At 34.4% G+C, this 19,104-nt stretch overlaps 2 protein-coding genes across 2 annotated transcripts in view; one reads left to right on the plus strand and one right to left on the minus strand.

The window, feature by feature from the left end:
* The first annotated feature begins 5,206 nt into the window (after positions 1-5,206).
* On the plus strand, positions 5,207-7,341 carry LOC106084626 (serine/threonine-protein kinase mos). The gene is made up of 6 exons (XM_013248453.1): positions 5,207-5,278; positions 5,338-5,492; positions 5,760-5,875; positions 6,211-6,317; positions 6,395-6,614; positions 6,677-7,341. Exons 1-6 carry the CDS (start codon positions 5,262-5,264, stop codon positions 7,322-7,324), a joined length of 1,263 nt encoding a protein of 420 aa, XP_013103907.1. The 5' UTR covers positions 5,207-5,261; the 3' UTR covers positions 7,325-7,341.
* A 2,923-nt stretch (positions 7,342-10,264) lies between these two features.
* LOC106084643 (tafazzin) overlaps positions 10,265-19,104 on the minus strand; it is a 28,670-nt gene continuing 19,830 nt past the window's right edge. The window contains exons 4-7 of the mRNA XM_013248488.2: positions 11,392-11,520; positions 11,218-11,325; positions 10,765-11,153; positions 10,265-10,704 (exon numbers count right to left, since the gene is read on the minus strand). Of these exons, the coding sequence (XP_013103942.2) occupies positions 10,660-10,704; positions 10,765-11,153; positions 11,218-11,325; positions 11,392-11,520 (671 nt within the window). The 3' untranslated portion in view covers positions 10,265-10,659. The remainder of the gene's footprint in view (positions 10,705-10,764; positions 11,154-11,217; positions 11,326-11,391; positions 11,521-19,104) is intronic.

Genomic DNA, 19,104 nt, shown 5'->3' on the forward strand with positions numbered 1-19,104 from the left:
GACTTTTGTTTGTGTTCTGGCCATGATATAGTGATCAGGTAGCAAACAGCTGAGTAAAATTTGATTGCATGTGTGCATTATGATTTAAACCATACACACACAAATAACGAAAAATGGCGCGAACAGTAATAAACACAAAATCAGAGTTGCACTGATCTTGACAGATAGTGCACTCAATATTTTGTTGTTGGGCAACTGCTCCTACCTGTTAGTGAATATATCTTGTTTCTGGCGAAGAATGCAGTCCGCCGAATTTTGAAATAAGTTAATAGGCATTTTCGCTGCGAATGAAGTAAGTATGTACTATTATTATTAAAATTTTCAAAAATCTGACTTGAAAAATCGTAGAGGCCTGTTGTGTTTTTTTTTTAATTTAACTTCAGTCCAGGATTCACTAATAGAAGGTTAGGTCACATGCAAAACACAAAGTGGATAGGCCCCATAAACATCATTAAGGATGTCAAATCTGACGATTGAAAATGTCATCATATAGGAGAAAACGTAAACAAAGAATGAATGTAAAAAGAGAACAAGTTGACATCCTCAATGCCAAGTACTGCCAAATATTAAAAAAAAAAGTATATCGGCTGATCGCTTGGCTTAACCTTATTCAGTGAATCCTGACTTCAGTCAGAGCATTAGGTTTTTATTTGAGCAATTGAGAAAAATTATTTGTATATCATTTAACTTTTTAGAAAAGTTACTTTTGATTTATTTTTTCGTAGCTTTGAATGCTGTACCAATTTCACCCCACTCCTCAACCAATGACGAGTGTTCTTTGGGTATTGAAGTTGTATGTGTATTAGAATTCAAGGATATCATGTATCTGGAACATCAGAAGTAAAGCCATTTTCTCAAAAAATACAATTTGCTTGCCTTGACTTAATAGTAAACGGTTGCGTCACTTGCAGATCCAAAAGTGGAAATGCCCCATGAACATTAAGAATGTCAAAATGTGTCCATGGCTCAATGCATAGAATTTTGTCTCATTTGTACAATAAAGCTGAGTATTTTGTTTAGTTTTTCGAGCGAAATGCTGTCAAACTCCATATAAAAAAACGTCGGCGAAACGTTGGCTGAAAATCAACGGAAAAGTAGAAAATGGCAAAAAACTACTGTAGTGACAACACTTGAAACTATTGCCGGCATCATTATAGTATGTTTTATTGGTTTCAATGGCTCGTTTTTCTTAAATTATTTGAGAAAAATATATAAAATAGAAAAAACAATAAGTGCAGATAATGAAACGTGTTTTGGTATAGAAACAAAAACAGAAATCTGGCCAACCGTTAACAGTTTTCCGCGTGAGACAAACTTTAGTGGTTCAGCCATGAAATGTTTCGATTAAAAATGCCTCGCAGAGGAAAAACGCATAAAAAATTATTGTAATCAAACATAACTAATAATGGAAGGTTAAGTAAGTTGCCAAAATAAAAAAACATTGGAATGTCAAAATATACCGTTTGACAATTAATAAGAGATAACGTAAATAAATGATTAATGTAAAAAAGGAACAAGTTGACGTCCTCAAATGGCATGCACTGCCAAAAATTAAAAAAAAAATAATTTCAGCTGATCGCTTCCCGTAACTTTATTCAGTAAATCCTGGTAAACACGGGGAAAATTGACATTCTCAATGATAAAAACTGTCAAAAATTAAAAAAAATTGTGTGTGTTCATGTTCATTTTTGAAACCCTCTTGCTTTCACTGCTTTTAACGAAAATAAGACACGGTGAATTATTTATAGATGGATTCGCGTTAATGTCCACTAAAAATTTTCAGGCGAGTATATAAAACCAGCTGGTTTTTATAAAACACCTGTTCGAGGATGCAAATTGCTGTTGAAGAAAATAACCAGCAGAAATTTGCAGACTCTCAATTATGAAAATTTGAAATTCAACTCAAGTAGTCCCGTTACATTTTTTTTATGTAAAAAGGCACAGCACTTATAAGGTAGTGTGACTTGCCCAGCAACAAAAACCGATATCGAATCAACACTACCTTTGAGAAACGGAAATGGTGGAACTATTTTTCTTTGGTAAAAATATAACTTTTGTTAATGTACTATAAATGAATGATGTCAGGATTTAAATTTAATTTTTAATTATATTAAATCTCTTATATATGTACATTACTTTTTATCTAAGCTTATGATTTAGTCTATGTATATATATTGGAAGTTTAAAGGGTATAAATTCTCTTGACAAAGAAATGGAAAATTATACAGAAAAGAGTTGTTTGTGAAAACTTCCGCCTATATACATCCAAACATACATACATATATTCATACGTATAATTTTTGAAGAATCTGACGTTTTTAGGGATAGTTTTATAATTAAAAAATTAAAACATCTACTTCTTAATCATTTATAATTTTTTTAAAAGCAGAAACAGGAAAACTTATGCAGAAAAATATTTCAGAGTAGTCTTCCGCACAATAAAAAAAAATAAACAAAATAGTATCAATAACCAGAGAAACAATTGAAAATTAACTTAAACGCATTTAACAACAACAATTCCACTATGTTTACTCCATACAATTAGTTTGATAAAAATCGTAATCTAAACTAAACAAGAAAAGGTTTCCTTTACAATATTGTATATAGCAATAATTAATATAATATTATGTACTATAAGTAAAAAAAATTAGATATAGTGAACAACAACAACAACAAAATAAAAACACAGTAGCTTTGTTAGTTTTTAATACAAAAGAAAAACAATTGAATATTGTAAAACGAGACAAGTAAAAAAACCCGAAGAGACAAGCTAAGTTTATATGAATATCTTGAAGAATATATATATGAAAAATCGATAATAATTATATACGACAGTTAAATTATTTTTTAATTTCTAATACCCTCTCACACACTGTCTACTCCTGTATGAAGATACATCATATAGATATGCGTAAATAAAATTTATTTCTAAGATGCGACATTTAAACTGTATAAATGATTAGTTGATAAAATCTGCAATACAACTGCATACAAAACAATAAACACTTGTTTCCTACTTGTATTTGAAGACACTTTTCATCATGCGTAACTTATATCTCTATCTAACTCTAAACATAGGTCTTTCTAAACTATCACCCCCCTCCCCCCAATTTCTATTTCTAAATATTTACACAGACAAACTCATATACCTACTTATACTACTTGTCCTTTAGTTATGTATAAGAATACCTCTTATCATATATCTTGGTATCAACTACAAAAACAACCCAATCGTACACTCGACTCCATTTGGTATCCGTTTTTGTTTGTAGATCAGTACAAAACAGTTTATAATGAAATATATATACAGATACACAAATAAATAAAAACCCATAAACGTTAAAAACCTATTCCAAACATAAACACTAATCTGCAAAATCAATAAAAGAAAATTTAACGTAATATTTAATACTACCACTAGTTATCGAATGAAAATCGATTGTTGAAAATAACAATTTTTTTGCTTGTATGATCCATGTACTACTATTTAGAAATCATACAAGGCAATAATTAAAATTTAGTTTTAGTTATATACGTAAAATTTCCGAAATATTATGTATACCTTTTTAATATTTATAAATACAAAGCAAACAACAACAATAAATCAAACATTAACTGAAAATCACAAAAAATACTTTTAATAAAACAAGTAAAGGCTCGTTAGTTCGGTTGGGTCGAATCTTATATAAATAAATACCACGGGTCGCACTTGACAAATTATATCAAAGACTTTTTCAAATAAATGGGAGCTTTATCAAGTTTTGAACCGGTTTTAATCATAGCAAGAATCTTCGAAGTTGATAACAACAACTCTACGTGCATAACTTCATCCCAATTGGATTGTGCCCTCTAGAGGCTCAATAGGAGGCCACCGCGACACAGAGGTTAGCACTTAAGAAGGTTAGGTCTCTTATCCAGCTCAGCATGCACTTATAAGGCGAGATCAGTCGAACAGCTGAGTACAATTTTTTTGTTTTTGTATTGATTTTGCAATAAATCTAAATGTCAAATGCTTGTTAACACAGATGTCGTATTTTTCTAAGATCTTAAAACGATGATTTATTTGATCGGATATTCCACACATAAGTAATAAACCAGTGTTATAATGATGAAAATACAACTTTAAAACACATTTGAAGGAGATAAATTGTAAAACAAAGTTTATTTCTAAAACCACTTTAACATTTCAATTTACGGCATTTGGCACTCAAGGTAGTTTCGTTGGGGGTAGATTTTTGTTATTGTGTTAATGACGCTGCCTCTTAATTATACCATGACAGAGATGTGATTTTTTTCTCTGAGATTCTTAAACGATGTTTTATTTCATCCGATATTCCATACATAAGTAACAACCCAGTGTTATAATGGTGAAAATACAACTTTAAAACACATTTGAAGGAGATAAATTGTAAAACAACTTTTATTTCTTAGACCATTTTGACAACTGCATTTATTTGACCCTATATTCTAAGATCTTAGAAAAAATCACATCTGTGTTAACAAGCATTTGACATTTTTATTTATTGCAAAATAAAAACAATTTTACCCAGCTGTGCACTATCTGTCAAAGAGTTTTGGTTGTGTGTGTATTATAGTTAAGAACCATTACACACACAAACAACGAAAATTTGTTGTTGGGCAACTGCCACTTTCTGTAAATGAATATATCTTGATCGGACTGCACTCATTGATATATGAGAAGTTTGCCCCTGTCCTTTAGTGGAATGTTCATGGGCAAAATTTGCAATTTGGCCTCCTTGCTAAGGCGAATTTAAAAAGGTGGTCTCACGCGAACAGTTGTTAACAGCCGGCCAGGTTTAACAGATTTTTGTTTACATTCTCTTTGTGTTTTTTTTTCTCTCTCTCGCATAATCTCTGCTCATTTACGCACACGTATACATACACGCATACAAATTTCGTTAAGTGTGTTGGCAAAACGTCGATCAGCTATATGGCAGATTGCACCATATGATTTGTGGTTGTTGTACAAATGAGACCACCTTTAATTGTTTCGCCATGCCTCCTTGCTTTACGAATATTAACAAATTTAATTCATATCAAAATTGTGTTTGGCTGGGCTGCAATTTGGTAGTGTTTTTTTAATATTTTGGTCTGAATTTTTTCTGTAGTGGCAACACTGAAAACTTGTCACACTTTATCAGTTCTAGTACCATGCTCTTTATATTCCATCCCTTTTTAAGCAGCCCTGTACTTCAAATGACAACTAATACCGTTATCCCTTAACAAACCAAAAAAAACAAATGTTCAATGGCAAAATGTAAATAACAAGAAAATTTTAAGGAAAATAAGAAAATTAAAAATTCTTAACCATTTTAGGTCACTTTTATTTTTGCAAACAAGAGAAAATGAATTAATTTTAAATACACCCAAGCGCGAAGAATTATTAAAAGATGGTCCACCTTCAAGTCAAGTGAAAAACAATCTGCTAGGTCGAGGAGCTTATGGCACTGTGATAAAAGCAATTTATAAAGGTAAGCATCCACTGGAGAATTATTTTTTATTATATTTATTTATGTGCCCAATGTAGTAATTTTAAAACGCATGGCCAATTTTTAAAATTACAGTAGAACTACAAATTTATAATAGGCTATTCCCTTAAAAATATAAAAAATTTTTCAATGATATTTTTGGTTTTATTTTTCAAATACAAATTTGTATGTGTCTTAAAATGAATTCCCAAAATATTAAGAAAGGAAAAAAACTAATAAGACTACTTCCTTAAAATATTTTCTTTTTAGCTAAACCAGTGGCTGTTAAAATAATTAAAAATCACAAAGACGTCAATAACCAAATTATGCTGAATGAGGCTCACATTTTAGATTGGAAACACCGAAATATAGTGAAAATACTTAAGGTCAGTAATTTTTGCATCCTCAAGAAACTTTAATCTTAAATTCGTCTTGAACAAACTTAAGGAACATTAATAGCTTTTGGATACATTATAGTTTCAAGATGCTAACTTTCAGGATGATTCTTAAGAACCGTCTTATTCAAGTTTAAACTCAGTGATTTGCTATTCTAAAAATATGTATTTTTGTATCATATCATATTGACTAATAGCAGGATTCAGAAGTCTCAGAAGTTTCTTTTCAGTTTCATTTTTTTTTTAATATGGCCTAAATTGCATTTCTAGCCCCTGCTTGTTTGGTTTATGTATAAACCTATTTTCTGTCTTTAACCATTTCACAGATTGAATCAACTCCTAACTTTGGCATTGTCATAATGGAACGTTTTAATGGCGAATGTTTGCAAAACGCTTTAAATAACATGGATATATCGGTGGTCCATCGAATATGGTAATACAGAGTTAAAATTAAAAACTTCTGCTCATGAAAATTACAAAAAAATCTTACTTGCATTTCGTTGATGACAGCATTGCAATGGATTTAACATCAGCTTTAATGTACTGCCACAAAAAGCAAATACTTCACATGGATGTTAAGCCGCAAAATGTTATGATTGTCATAACAAAACCCCTGAGGTATGCAGGAAAATCAGATACATGCCACAGATCATATACATGTAAACTATGCGATTTTGGTTCATCAATGAAGTTTACCAAGGGGCAAGGAAATATAAAGGGATCAGTCAAGGTATATAATGGGTTAATAAAATTACCATTTAGATAATTATTTTTATATTCATATATTTTTAGGGTACCCTTCGCTATATGGCTCCCGAAACTCTCAAAGAAGAATGTCTTACACCTGCGGCAGATGTTTATTCGCTGGGTATTACATTGTGGCAAATGAAATATCGCATCTTACCCTATTTTTGGTTAAAATGTAATGAAATCGTTGCCTATCAGGTTGTAAAGAACCAATTGCGTCCCCACAATATACCAGCAAATGAAACAATTCCCAAACATAGTGACATAAAGGCATCAGTAACCACCAATAGTCATGGACTTTGCCTATGCGAAAACAGCTCTAAGCAAATGTCTTCACAGTCTTTAGAAGATATTCTCAAAGTCTTGCAGAGCAATGAATGTGAATTTATAGCAACAACTAAACCAAATGAGGCTATTATTCCCTTTAAGAGAATGCCTCTTAAGGAATTCAATAATAATCATCAGAACGTAAAGCAATTAAAAGCCAAGCGTGATCTACATTATGAATTTGTCCTAACTGAAACATTTACCCTTCAGAATGTTTTGGGTTCTGTTGCCCAAGAAATGGATATGGCCAGAAAAATTGTTCTAGAGCAATTATATGATGATATATACCAATCGTGCTGGCACGATGATTTTAAGCAGAGGCCTGCAACAAAAGAGCTTTATGATTGTTTCAAAGAAATGTTGTAATATATATACTTTTTATTTATTTTTGTTTTTTTTTTGTAAACCAGTTTTTGTTATTTTGAGTAGAAACTAGTTGGTGATTTCTTTAATTATGGCGTTCAATATGTTCATAGTCTTGTGTGTAACGCCTGAAACTGGGATTTTATTGTATTTTAAATTAAATTTGTACTCTATCTTTGTTTTATATTATTTTAATCCTATTTTAAAATGTGTTTATATTTTTTATACGTATCTTAAATAAATAAAAAAAATCAATAGAATGAGTTTTTTAAATTCCAGAGTACAGGTTTGGGTTTTTTTGCATTCATTGACTTAACTTTTTTCAAATTTAAAGAAGGTTAACCAATTTAAATATTTGGTTTGTTTTATTTACCAATCTATCTGATTCGATAGCAAAAAAAAAATCGCACCAATAAAAGCTTTTACAGGTATTCACAAAACATAAAACAGCTTAAAAGTAGGTCTATTTGACAGTCCTTTGAAGGGACGTCTTTAACGCCATTTTAAATTTTGTGAATATTGGCTTTTGTATTTGGCCGTTGATCAATACTAACACTCAAAAATCAACAAGACAAAACAAATAAGTCATTTTATTTAAAAATATATGTTTTTCGGAGATGTTGCATTCCAGATAGTTTAGTCATTGGATAAATATATTGTGTTCTTCCTCTTTTAGTCATTATCATTCAGATTGAATGATGGCACCATATGCTTTTTATTTTACACGATTATTATCCAGGACAATGAAGTTCTGTATAAATTACCAGCTCAGGCTTATGTAGCCGCCACCAACAAATCTATGTACGAAGTTCAAATTCTTTATCTACATATAGTAGCTGTGTTCAGGAACTCAAAAATTTGTGCAAATTTTTACAAATTTTTAATGGATTCGCGTACTTTATTTGCCAGCAGAAGAGAGGGCGAGAGATCAAATTTTGTCAGTTAGGAAATAAAGAACCTGCAAATTTCTACTGGGACTTTTTTTGCCAGCATAAATTTGAACAGATGTTTTTTAAAGGTCACAGTAGGGAAAATTTGTGCATATTAGTCTGCCAATTGTGAACGGATACAGATATCGTCAATGATAACACAGTGTTCGTCAAACTGTCTAGCCACAATATCCAGCAAGTTAAAGACGCCGGGTTTCAGTAGAGGGATCACACTGCCGTTCTTCCAAACATCGGGTTGTTGTTGTTGTAGTGTTCAGACAGGCTGAAGACAGTTGTAAGGTACTCGACTCCAGGCAGCGCCTTGGGCGACTTGGCGACACGGATGATAACTTCGAGCACGGTTAATTGTGATGGCTGCCAACGGCGCGGAGATCGCGAATAAGACGAATAGCTCCCCTTCTAGCCTTGTCACTCTCGGGTTAATAAATAGACGTTTATCTAAGGAAAATACCTCACAAGTATCGACGGCATATTTGATTTTAAAACAATTGTTTTCTTAAGCTAGCAAATAAAAAATCGACCAAAACAAAAATCGGCTGTTGTTCTGAACATTTTCAACGGAAGTCGTTCGCGTACTTTTGCTTGCAAATTTTTGAAAGACAGCAAAATGGCTCTAACTCTCCTGCAAATTTTTACTGGAAATGTACGCGAACAGACTTATTATTTATGTAGAACATGTGTTATCAGGATTGCCATGATATGTTTTTCCCAAATAAGTGTGGCCACTTACAGAAAAACCTCTATTGTGAATAGTAAAATAAAAAACCAATTATTTATACAATTGCGTGCATACTTAATAAATTTTATTTGACCGCTATGCCCATACCCCTTATCCAATTTTTAGTTATAAATTTTACAAATATTCTCATTTTTTCCCTCGTATTGTTTTGACAGGTTGGTGTTTCGACAGGTTGGTGTTTCCACTTCATGGCAAACAAATAGAATCGCACCAGGAAATTTTTTGCGTTTTATGTTCGCCCTTTGCAATTACAAGCTTTAGCAGACTTAGGTGCTTAAACTAAACTCGAAAGAATTAATGCTAAGGATTTACCTTTAAAAAATTTGCTTCCTTTGGCGAATTGGTAGCGTGCTTGGCTTACCAGTGCGAGGGCTATGTGTTCAATTTATCATAACAAAGTACACATTGCCTAAGTTAGTCTGTAATGGAATGCCAATTTAACAAAATCAGCTCATAACATCTTCTCGGATTGGAATTGATTGTTTTTCTCAAACTTATCTATTTCTTACTCCCTCTCTCTATTGCCAGCATATATGTATATTATACAAATTAGGACCGAGCCGGTAAAAAAAGGACAGACTATTTCAGTTCTTTCATTTTTGGCCGGTTCTTATTTAGTCCGTTGCCGGTTCTTAAACAAGTACTGCCAAACTCAATTATTTTTTGTGACTCGATTCGTTCGCCATTTCACCGAAATCAACTGGGGCCGAATTACCGCAAACGTGATCGAGTCCGCTTTCGAATCGAATGAATTTTTATCTCGTATTTAATGGATGCTATACCCCTTTTATAAACATTTTAATGTAAAATTTTTTATAAATTGTGATCGACCTAAATCTTAAATTTCAAAAATTTTCTTTCAATAAGGAAATACATAATTCACAATAGAGAGATTTCGAACGGTTTTACTTGTTAATGTATGCGGTCTACATGATCTAGAGCGTGAGGTTCAGCGCTACAAGAGAGAACATTCATGCAGACACGGTAGCAGATGCGGCAAATGGCTACCGGGTGAATGTAGTCCTTGGAGAACGACCGCCTCCCATTGCACCTGAAGAAATTGACCTTCCCTGGCAAACCAGAGAATCAAGCAGGCGAAAGATAGAACACAACAAACTGCTACAACAACAACATTGGTTTTTATTTCGTATTGTCATTGCTGGTGTTTTGCACCACTGCCAGTTTGATATAAGGTGGTTTATCAGCCCATAGCAAAAGAGCCTGCCCTTTTTCCTGCCAAAGACGACAAATATCTTTTGAGGTATTTAATCTTTAATTTCTTTGTTAGTATTTACAATTTATTTAATAATATAAAATAACAAATGTATATAGCTCACATTTAGCTTAATTTCATAACACAAAATCGTTTGTTTACCTAATTATGTAAAAAATATAAATAATTTAAGAGTATTGCAATAATTTTTCTAATTAAAAATAGAAAACATAAACTCTATGGCATCGTTTGGAAACAAATGCTTAATCAAAATTTCCTGCCTTTATGTTGCTGCTCTGTTTTAAGAAGCAAAGATTTCTAAGAATTTGTTAAGATAACATAATAGCCCTTTTACTTATCATAAATGCCAATAAGTAAAACTAAACCTTCGAGTTTTGCACTTGATTGAAGATGATAAATTAAGCTAAGAGACACGTTAGTCGCGTTTTTTATGTAGGGCCTCTGTTTCTAAGCGTAAGTTCTAGAAAGAAATGGACATTAACTTTTTTTTATTAAAATAAATTAAAAAATTACAACTCACATGAAAAACGTCTTGAATCTTGTCAGTTATTAGTTTTCTAGCTTCTGGTTCAGGAACTCCTCTACACTTTAAATCGTCAATGAAATCATTCATATCTATGGGTTTTCCCACGTTCAGTGTGACCTTTTTACCCCATTTCAGTATGTAGGGTTCCACATTTGGCAGCACTTCATCCATGCCCTCATGCCACATGGGTATTATAATAGGTACTCTTGTCGATTCGTATATAATACGACCCACGCCCCATTTTAGGCGCATTTCCTCTTTGGTCATGTTAACCTTGCCCTCGGGAAACACATGAACCCAATGGCCCAATCTGGCTTTTTGTATGCACAAATTAATGGCATCTTGATATACACCTATACCCCTTACAACAGGGATGCATTTTCCTGAAACCCCAAAGAAAATTAAGTTAAGCACAAAGAAAGTAGTCAGCACAACAATAACACCTACCAAACATAAAGAACCATGAGTGGTATTTGTTGGTGAAACAGATGTCATGAGCAGCCATAGACCATCGAATTTTGAAGGTGTTACACACATAACGTACTGGCAAAACACCTGAAAACAATATTAAAAAATAATAATAAAAACAAAAACTCTCTCTGAGTTTGATTGCTAACAAACCCCATAGGCCTGGATCATCGAAACACGAATGATGATTTGATACAGTTACTAAAGGTACACCTGAAGGTCTATTTGCTACGGCTTCTATCAGTCTTTCTTTGTTGTAAACGCGCGTTTTATTCATAAAACCTGGAAATAAAAATTTATAAATTGTTTCAATAAAAAAAATTAAAATCAGATTTTAAGAAAAATATTTCATTTGAGAAAAATAAAATTAAACGAGTTAAAAGGCGTTAAGTTCGGGCGGGCGGAACTTTGGATACCCAACACCTCGGATATATATGTAAGCCACCTTTCGTCAAAATCGGTTGAAAAATGCATACCTTATGCCCCATAGCAGCTATATCGAAATATGTTCAAATTGGAGCAAATACTAAAATTGTTCAATTCTGTACAACAAAATATTGGTCTTTTTAGTAGCTATATAGAAAAATAAACCGATCTGAACCATATACAAAACGGATGTCGAAAAGCCTATCAAAATCGAATTATAAATGGGCCCTTTATGGGGTCCAGACTTTAAATCGATATATCTACATTCAAATCCGAACCGATATGGGCCAAATTTAACAAGGATGTCGAAGGGCTTAACACAACTCACTGTCCCAAATTTCGGCGACATCGGATAATAAATGCGCCTTTTATGGGCTCAAAACTTTATATCGAGAGATCGGTCTATATGGCAGCTATATCCATATCTGGTTTTCTTTTTGGCATAAGACCCTAAATCGGCGGATCGCTCCATATGGCAGCTGTATCTAAATTTGTACCAATCTGAGCCAAATTAAAGAGGGATGTCGAAGGGCCTAAAATAACTCACTGACCCAAATTTCAGCAAAATCGGATAATAAATTTGGTTTTTTTTTTGGACTAAAACCCTAAATCGGCGGATCGGTCTATATGGGGACTATATCAAGATATAGTCTGATATAGCCCATCTTCGAACTTTACCTGCTTATGGACAAAAAAAGAATCTGTGCAAAGTTTCAGCTCGATATCTCTATTTTTAAAGACTGTAGCGTGATTTCAACAGACAGACGGTGCTGGGTATAAAAAGAAATAAAAAATATTTTAAGAAATTTAAATTTTAAAAATAAGGACTTCTTAAGTGCTGTTTACGAAAATAAGATTTTGGGGATTTTGGCTTCTCAAAAAGATACATTTTCTTTTTTATTATGTAGAGCACCTTAATTAATTTCATAAATGTGTTGATACATGGCGTATCAGAAATCGCGATCCACCATGCCAGTCAAAGTGTTTTGAAAACAGCTCACACTTGCCCCTTAATTTACTGAATAAGTTTAAGCCAAGATATATTTATTTACAGGTAGTGGTATTTGCCCAACAACAAAATATTGAGTGCACTATCTGTCAAAATCAGTGATTAGTGCAACTCTGATTTTGTCCATGTTACTAGTTCGCGCTATTTTTCGTTGTTTGTGTGGTATATGGTTCTTGACTATAATACACACACACAACCAAAACTCATTGACAGATAGTGCACTTCGCGAGAAAAAATTGTAAACAGCTGTTTACGGTACACTACCTGGTAATTATGTCATGGGTTAAGCTAAGCGATAAGCCGACATACAATTTTTTTTTAATTTTTGGCAGCACTTGGCATTGAGGATGCCAACTTATTCTCTTTTTACATTCATTCTTGGTTTACGTTTTCTCCTAATTTGATTTCAATCGGCAGATTTGACATCTTTAATGATATCCATGGTGCCTATCCACTTAATGTTTGAGCAAGTGACCTAACCTTCTATTAGTGAATCCTGCACTTGCCTAACTTTTATAAGTTCTTTGCAATGCTATTCTTTGAATAGAAAGCATTGAATGTGATCTAGAGCTAAAATATGTTCGAAAAATCATGAAAAGATTTTAAAGATCAAAATAAAAGAGCGCAAACAGACAAACCAAACGAACCGGCCAACCGATGTGCTGTAGGCACAAAAACATTTGCAGGGACATTTAATGAATGTTCATGTGCACAACATGAAAAGTGTTTGGCAATGTAGATGTGTTTGTTGATTTTAGCATTGATGATTAGTTTGTATCGGAATAGTGGAAATTAGGGTTTCTTCTCTCTTATTGCGCTAAGGAGAGTTAGAGGACTTATTGAACACTGTTTCAAAACAAAAGCATGCTCTACACCGTACTCAATAGTCTTTGGGTATGTAGAGCACCTTAATCAATACAACAAGGTGTTGATGAAGGTACATGGCGTATCAAAAATCGCGATCCACCATGCCAGTCAAAGTGTTTTGAAAACAGCACACACTTGCCTAACTTTTATAATATTTTTTTTTTCTTTTTTTCAGCACCTTGTGAGAGATTGAACAATTCAATTCAGTGTTCTTTATTTTCATATAAAAATAAAGAACGTCACAGCTTGGCGTTTTTCTATAAGCAATCGCTTTCTTCAAATAATTGCATTAAGTAAGCCAGCAGAAAGCATGAATTTGAATCGGACAGAACTCATTGATATGAGAGAAGTTCTTTAATGGATTATTCATGGGCAAATTTGCATTTGCACATAAAAAAGCAAAACCTTCAAAATCTATTGGCCTTAACGGAATATCAATCGTAATGCTCAAACTCCAGGGGATGTAGGAAAAAACTACCCAAACGAAACCTCCACTCAAACCATCGGTAATAGTAGATAGGTTGTTCATCCCAATCTCCCAATGAAATTTAACTGACATTAAAGCATCAAACAATTCATCGGGAGTAGTGCTGCTAAAAGAAAAGTCCCCATTAGCAGCAAAACGCAGAAATTCCAACACATCGTCTTATACATCAGATTGGTTGTCTACAAATGAACGGTTCATCTCATTGAGTATCATGGGAAAGTTGCCAGTAGTAACTGAGGAACTGGTCTCGAGAAGCCCATAATCTCCAATAACTTTCGACAAACCCTTAGAAGTACTAAAACTGTTAAACAGAGCATGATGCACATTCTTCTTAATCCTTATTTTTACTCTCCTAGGGCGGTTCCTCAATTTGCAGTATGTTCTCCAGTTAGCATCGCTTCTATCTCGAAGAAAACCTTTGTATGCCAAATCCGCCATTGACTGCTGAAACCTGATCTCAGGTCACTTAATCCAATTATCCGAAACGTACACGTAACTTCACAAACATCTTCTTCTTAAAACGGTATCAATCCTATCTAAGCCGCACTCTAATAACTCAAGTTGATCTTTAACATCAGTAGTCGAAAACACTCTTTCAAGCCCATCTGAAGCCAACTTTTCAAGCAACTCTGGTTCACCGAGTCTGTTGTAATCAAAAAACTCTCAAAAGGCATAATGTTGAGAGATATATATACAAAGGCATGCTTTGATGTATTAGAGCAAATAACTTGACCGGTACGATACAAACATGGTGGTGGTGACAGCAAAAAGTAATCAATTAACAAGGTAGGTTGATGGAAAATATCAAAATGAGTCGGACAGCTGTTATGGGAAACTGACACTCCCATTTAGTTGCCGGATTGCCTTATGGTAGCAACGATGGAGGAATCAAAAAGATTTCTGTCCAAATGGCCCATTATCACAATATCGAACAAGAAGGATGGATATTTCATGTTCGAAAGAATCGAAATTGCTATTCGGTAGGTAAACTACACCTTTTAAAATTCTTCCTGAAGCAGTAATAACTTAAATAAAAAAAAACTTTCTACCACTCCATAATTCGACCCCGAGTAAACGACCTTATATTTCAATTTCTTTGAAATAAGCAAGGCCACAACCCCTCCTCTTTTGTCAGAGCGATCGTTCCTACAAAAATTTTCGTCAAGCTGCTGTAGGTGAGCAAGCTCGTTCCGGCCCAAAGGACCGAACGCCGCGGGAGCTTGTTGGGCATTAGTTATTTAAAGGCGCCAATAACTCGTCTTGTCATATCGAGCATCATAGGTGCCGGGCCGAGCGGCACTCATGATCCGCCCGGCCTCTCACTGAAACTCTACGCTCGATACCGCTAATTGTCCCCGACTGCCGTTGCAGTTACTCCGTATGAAAATTCTACTCTCCGAAAACTGTGGGCGCGCCCGGTGGCTCCCAGCTTCTCGTGGCAGCGATGAGCACCATACAGATCGGACCTCAAAGTTCCAGCCTGTGTGGTGCTGAAAGCTATCTCGTGTTGGGTGTTTTGCAGATAATATTGGGTTGCCCAAAAAGTAATTGCGGATTTTTCATATAGTCGGCGTTGACAAATTTTTTCACAGCTTGTGACTCTGTAATTTTTTTCTTTCTTCTGTCAGTTATCAGCTGTTACTTTTAGCTTGTTTTAGAAAAAAAGTGTAAAAAAAAGTATATTTGATGAAAGTTCATTCTAAGTTTTATTAAAAATGCATTTACTTTCTTTTAAAAAATCCGCAATTACTTTTTGGGAGAGACACGAGCATTGAAGGGTTGTGAAGACAGATATTTATCTCCACGATTTGGAGTTCGGAGTTCAGGAGTCTTTACCTGAAGTACTTTCTTGCGAAATTAACGGTCACATTACTGTCTGAACTAGAGAAGTTCTCTATAGAACTGATGTCGAAGGCAACAAACAAAGAATTTCTTAGAGGTGACCCTCGATAGTGTCTTCTATTGGTCAGTCATTAAAGTAAAGGACCATTTCGTGCTTCTCTCTACGCTTTTTTCACCTGGGATACCATAGGGGGGATGAACCAAATGACCAACTAACCCAGCTGGAAGCTCCTCGAGGTATGTAAGAAGCTATTTTAACATTTAGACATATGGATCTATATGTATCCAACCACATCTCGTCGATCCACTCAAAATTATATAAAAAATCTTGATTGGAGAATTCACCAGTATGCAACTAGCCCTTGGTGGTTGCCCTGACGCAACTGATATCCAAATGGTTTTAAACTTAAAACCTTACTAAACAATAAATCGGTAGGTGTAAACCAATAGGACCAGGAGTGGTCACTTCGAAATGATCATTAATCATCCTAGCCACACACTAAACTCGTATCGATCCCTGATCGAGGTCACGTAGAATTGAAGACGATGCTCCTTAGGCAGGAGTCCCATCCTCAAAACTGTTAAACTTAAACCTTACTAGACCATTACTCGATAGGTGTGAACCAATAGGACCAGGAGTGTTCACATCGAAATGATCATTAATCACCCTAGCCATTTTTACACTTAACAAAGTAACATGTAAGAAACGTCACATTTCGAATTTTGGCACAAAACAGAAGAATGATCTTGATTGTCTCTTTTCGCTTTGCAAATCGCTATTTTAAACTAATTCAATTTTGCACATCCCTTACATACGCACATTTGAATGAAACTACTTCCCGAATAGTTCCTAAAAAAAATAAATTTGTGGAATGCATGTTCGTATGTATGTACCGCAGTGTAAGCGGCGTACTACCCGATTGAACGACGTTCCTTAAATTTAAATATATCGTTTTCGTTTTTTACCCCCTTACTGTAGTAAGTGGGCATAAACTAATTTGTTTGGCCCACATACAAATATACTTGGCAATTGTTTGTAATTGAACTTGAAAGAGTTTATTTCTGGGTTATGATTCTATTGCTCTTTTCTTTATTTTTTTTTGTCACACTTAGTGTGTGTGGTAAATTGTGCTACTTTTGTTATGTTGTTGTTTAGTTCTTTAATTGAACTCAATGAAAACGATAGTGTTATGAGGTGAAGTCTTTAAAGAAAACAAAAAAATTCAAATTCTTAAATACAATTATAATTCATCAACTAAAATTCAAAGAAACTTAAAAAAAATGTTAGGAAAAAAATATTTTGTACTATTATTTCTGTGTTGATTTTTTGCCACCTAAGCACAAGCAGCATATAACCGTTATATTCACTTAATTGTATTGAATTATTGTGAATTAAAGGTTTAAATAAAACTACTGAACTAAAACTACTTTAGCAACAGGTTGCAGCACGGTGCGACGAGAAGTTTAACAGCTGTCTTGCATACATTGTAATGTTATTGTGAATTATACCTTTTTGGTAAGTGTAATCAACGAATCATCATAAGCTGTGTTCGGGAACTCAAAAATTTGTGCAAATTTGCCCAAATTTATACTGGAAGTCATTCACGTACTTTATTTGCCAGCAGAAGAGAGCGCGAGAGAGACTAAATTTTGCCAGTTCGAAAACAGAGAACCTGCTAATTTCTACTGCGACTTTTTTTGCCAACAGAAATTTTGCAACTTTAACACATGTTTTGTAAGGGTCAGCTGTTTTATGAAAAGCAGCCATCACATAAAATTACAATTGTGAGCGGATAGATATCTTCAATGAAAACAAAGTGTCCGTAGCCGCCACATGACCAAATAGAAAGCTTCATTAGCCTCACATTAGTGGACGTAGCAATTTATCTAGCCACAATATCCAAAAGCATTAGATGGTTAGTCCAAGGTATCTTTGGCGGCACAACAAGTGTACTTTTGTATATCGTGATGGCATGTAAAGCAGTTGTAGTCCTATGAAGCCTTCGAAGTGCATGGTGATGCTCGGCGAATGGAAATTCTTGGCTACTGATGAGAGATGGGAGATCGGTCTGTATGACTCCCCCTTGCTCGTGTCCTTTTCAGGTTTCAGTAGCGGGATCAGACTGCCCATCTTCCAAACATCGGGTACTATAATAGTGTTCAGATAGGCTGAGGACAGTTGTAAGGTAATCGACTCCTGGCAGATCCAGATTCTTCAGCATCAGTATAGAGATTCTGTCTGGAACTAGCGCCTTGCTCGACTTGGCGCCACAGATGACATTCGTAGCTTCGTGCGCGATTGTTTATGTTGTAGCAGTGTGTTTTACACTGAAAGACTACATCGGGCCAATGAAAAACTCAATCGGGCCAATGCGGTACGTAGAACCGGCTGCCATGGGATTGCACGGTAATTTGTGATGGATGATGTCAGGCGGCACGGAGATCACAGATATACGAATGGCTCCCCTTCTAGCCTTTTCACTCTCGGGTGAATACATTGATGTTTATCTAAGGAAAATACATCAAAGTATCGCCAGCATTTTTTATTAAAAAAATTGTTTTTCAAGCAAGCAAATAAAAAACCCAATCAAAACAAAAATCAGCTGTTGTTCTGTAAATTTTTGCTGGAAGTCGTTCGCGTACTTTTGCTTACAAATTTTTTAAAGAGACTGAAATGGCTCTTACTCTTCTAAAAAATTTTGCTGGCAAATTTTTACTGGAAAAGTACGCGAATAGACCTATAGTCACTTAAACAGCATTTCCGTGCACCAGAGAAACTTACTCATTTGAAATTTAAAAAAAAAAATCACTTCCGTTATTGTTTTAAATCTTTTTTTTTTTTTGTTATTGTTTGGGAATACAATATCCTAATTTTTTTTAATACAGTATTGAAAATTATATCGGGACCACCCCCAGTGCGCATACACTGATTAAGTCGTTATTTAAATTCGTAAATTCTTCTTTTCAGCATACCGATCGGATCTTGAGGTGTGCTATAGCCCGTGGTCGATCGACATAAACCAGGGATTTCAATTAACATCATAAAAAGAAATCGCACGGACCCAAACCTGGAGAGCATGCCGCCCATTGGAGATCGCCTCGGCGAGAAATTTGATTTGTTAATTCTTGCACAACAGCCAAATTATAGGGATAATATTAATGGTCTTGATGGAGAAATCGTCGAATTTGTGATGTTAGTCGAAAGCCGGAGAGAACGCAAAACTAACTGCCTCAC

This window comes from Stomoxys calcitrans, chromosome 5, assembly GCF_963082655.1.
Source record: "Stomoxys calcitrans chromosome 5, idStoCalc2.1, whole genome shotgun sequence".
Classification (NCBI taxonomy): Eukaryota; Metazoa; Arthropoda; class Insecta; order Diptera; family Muscidae; genus Stomoxys; species Stomoxys calcitrans.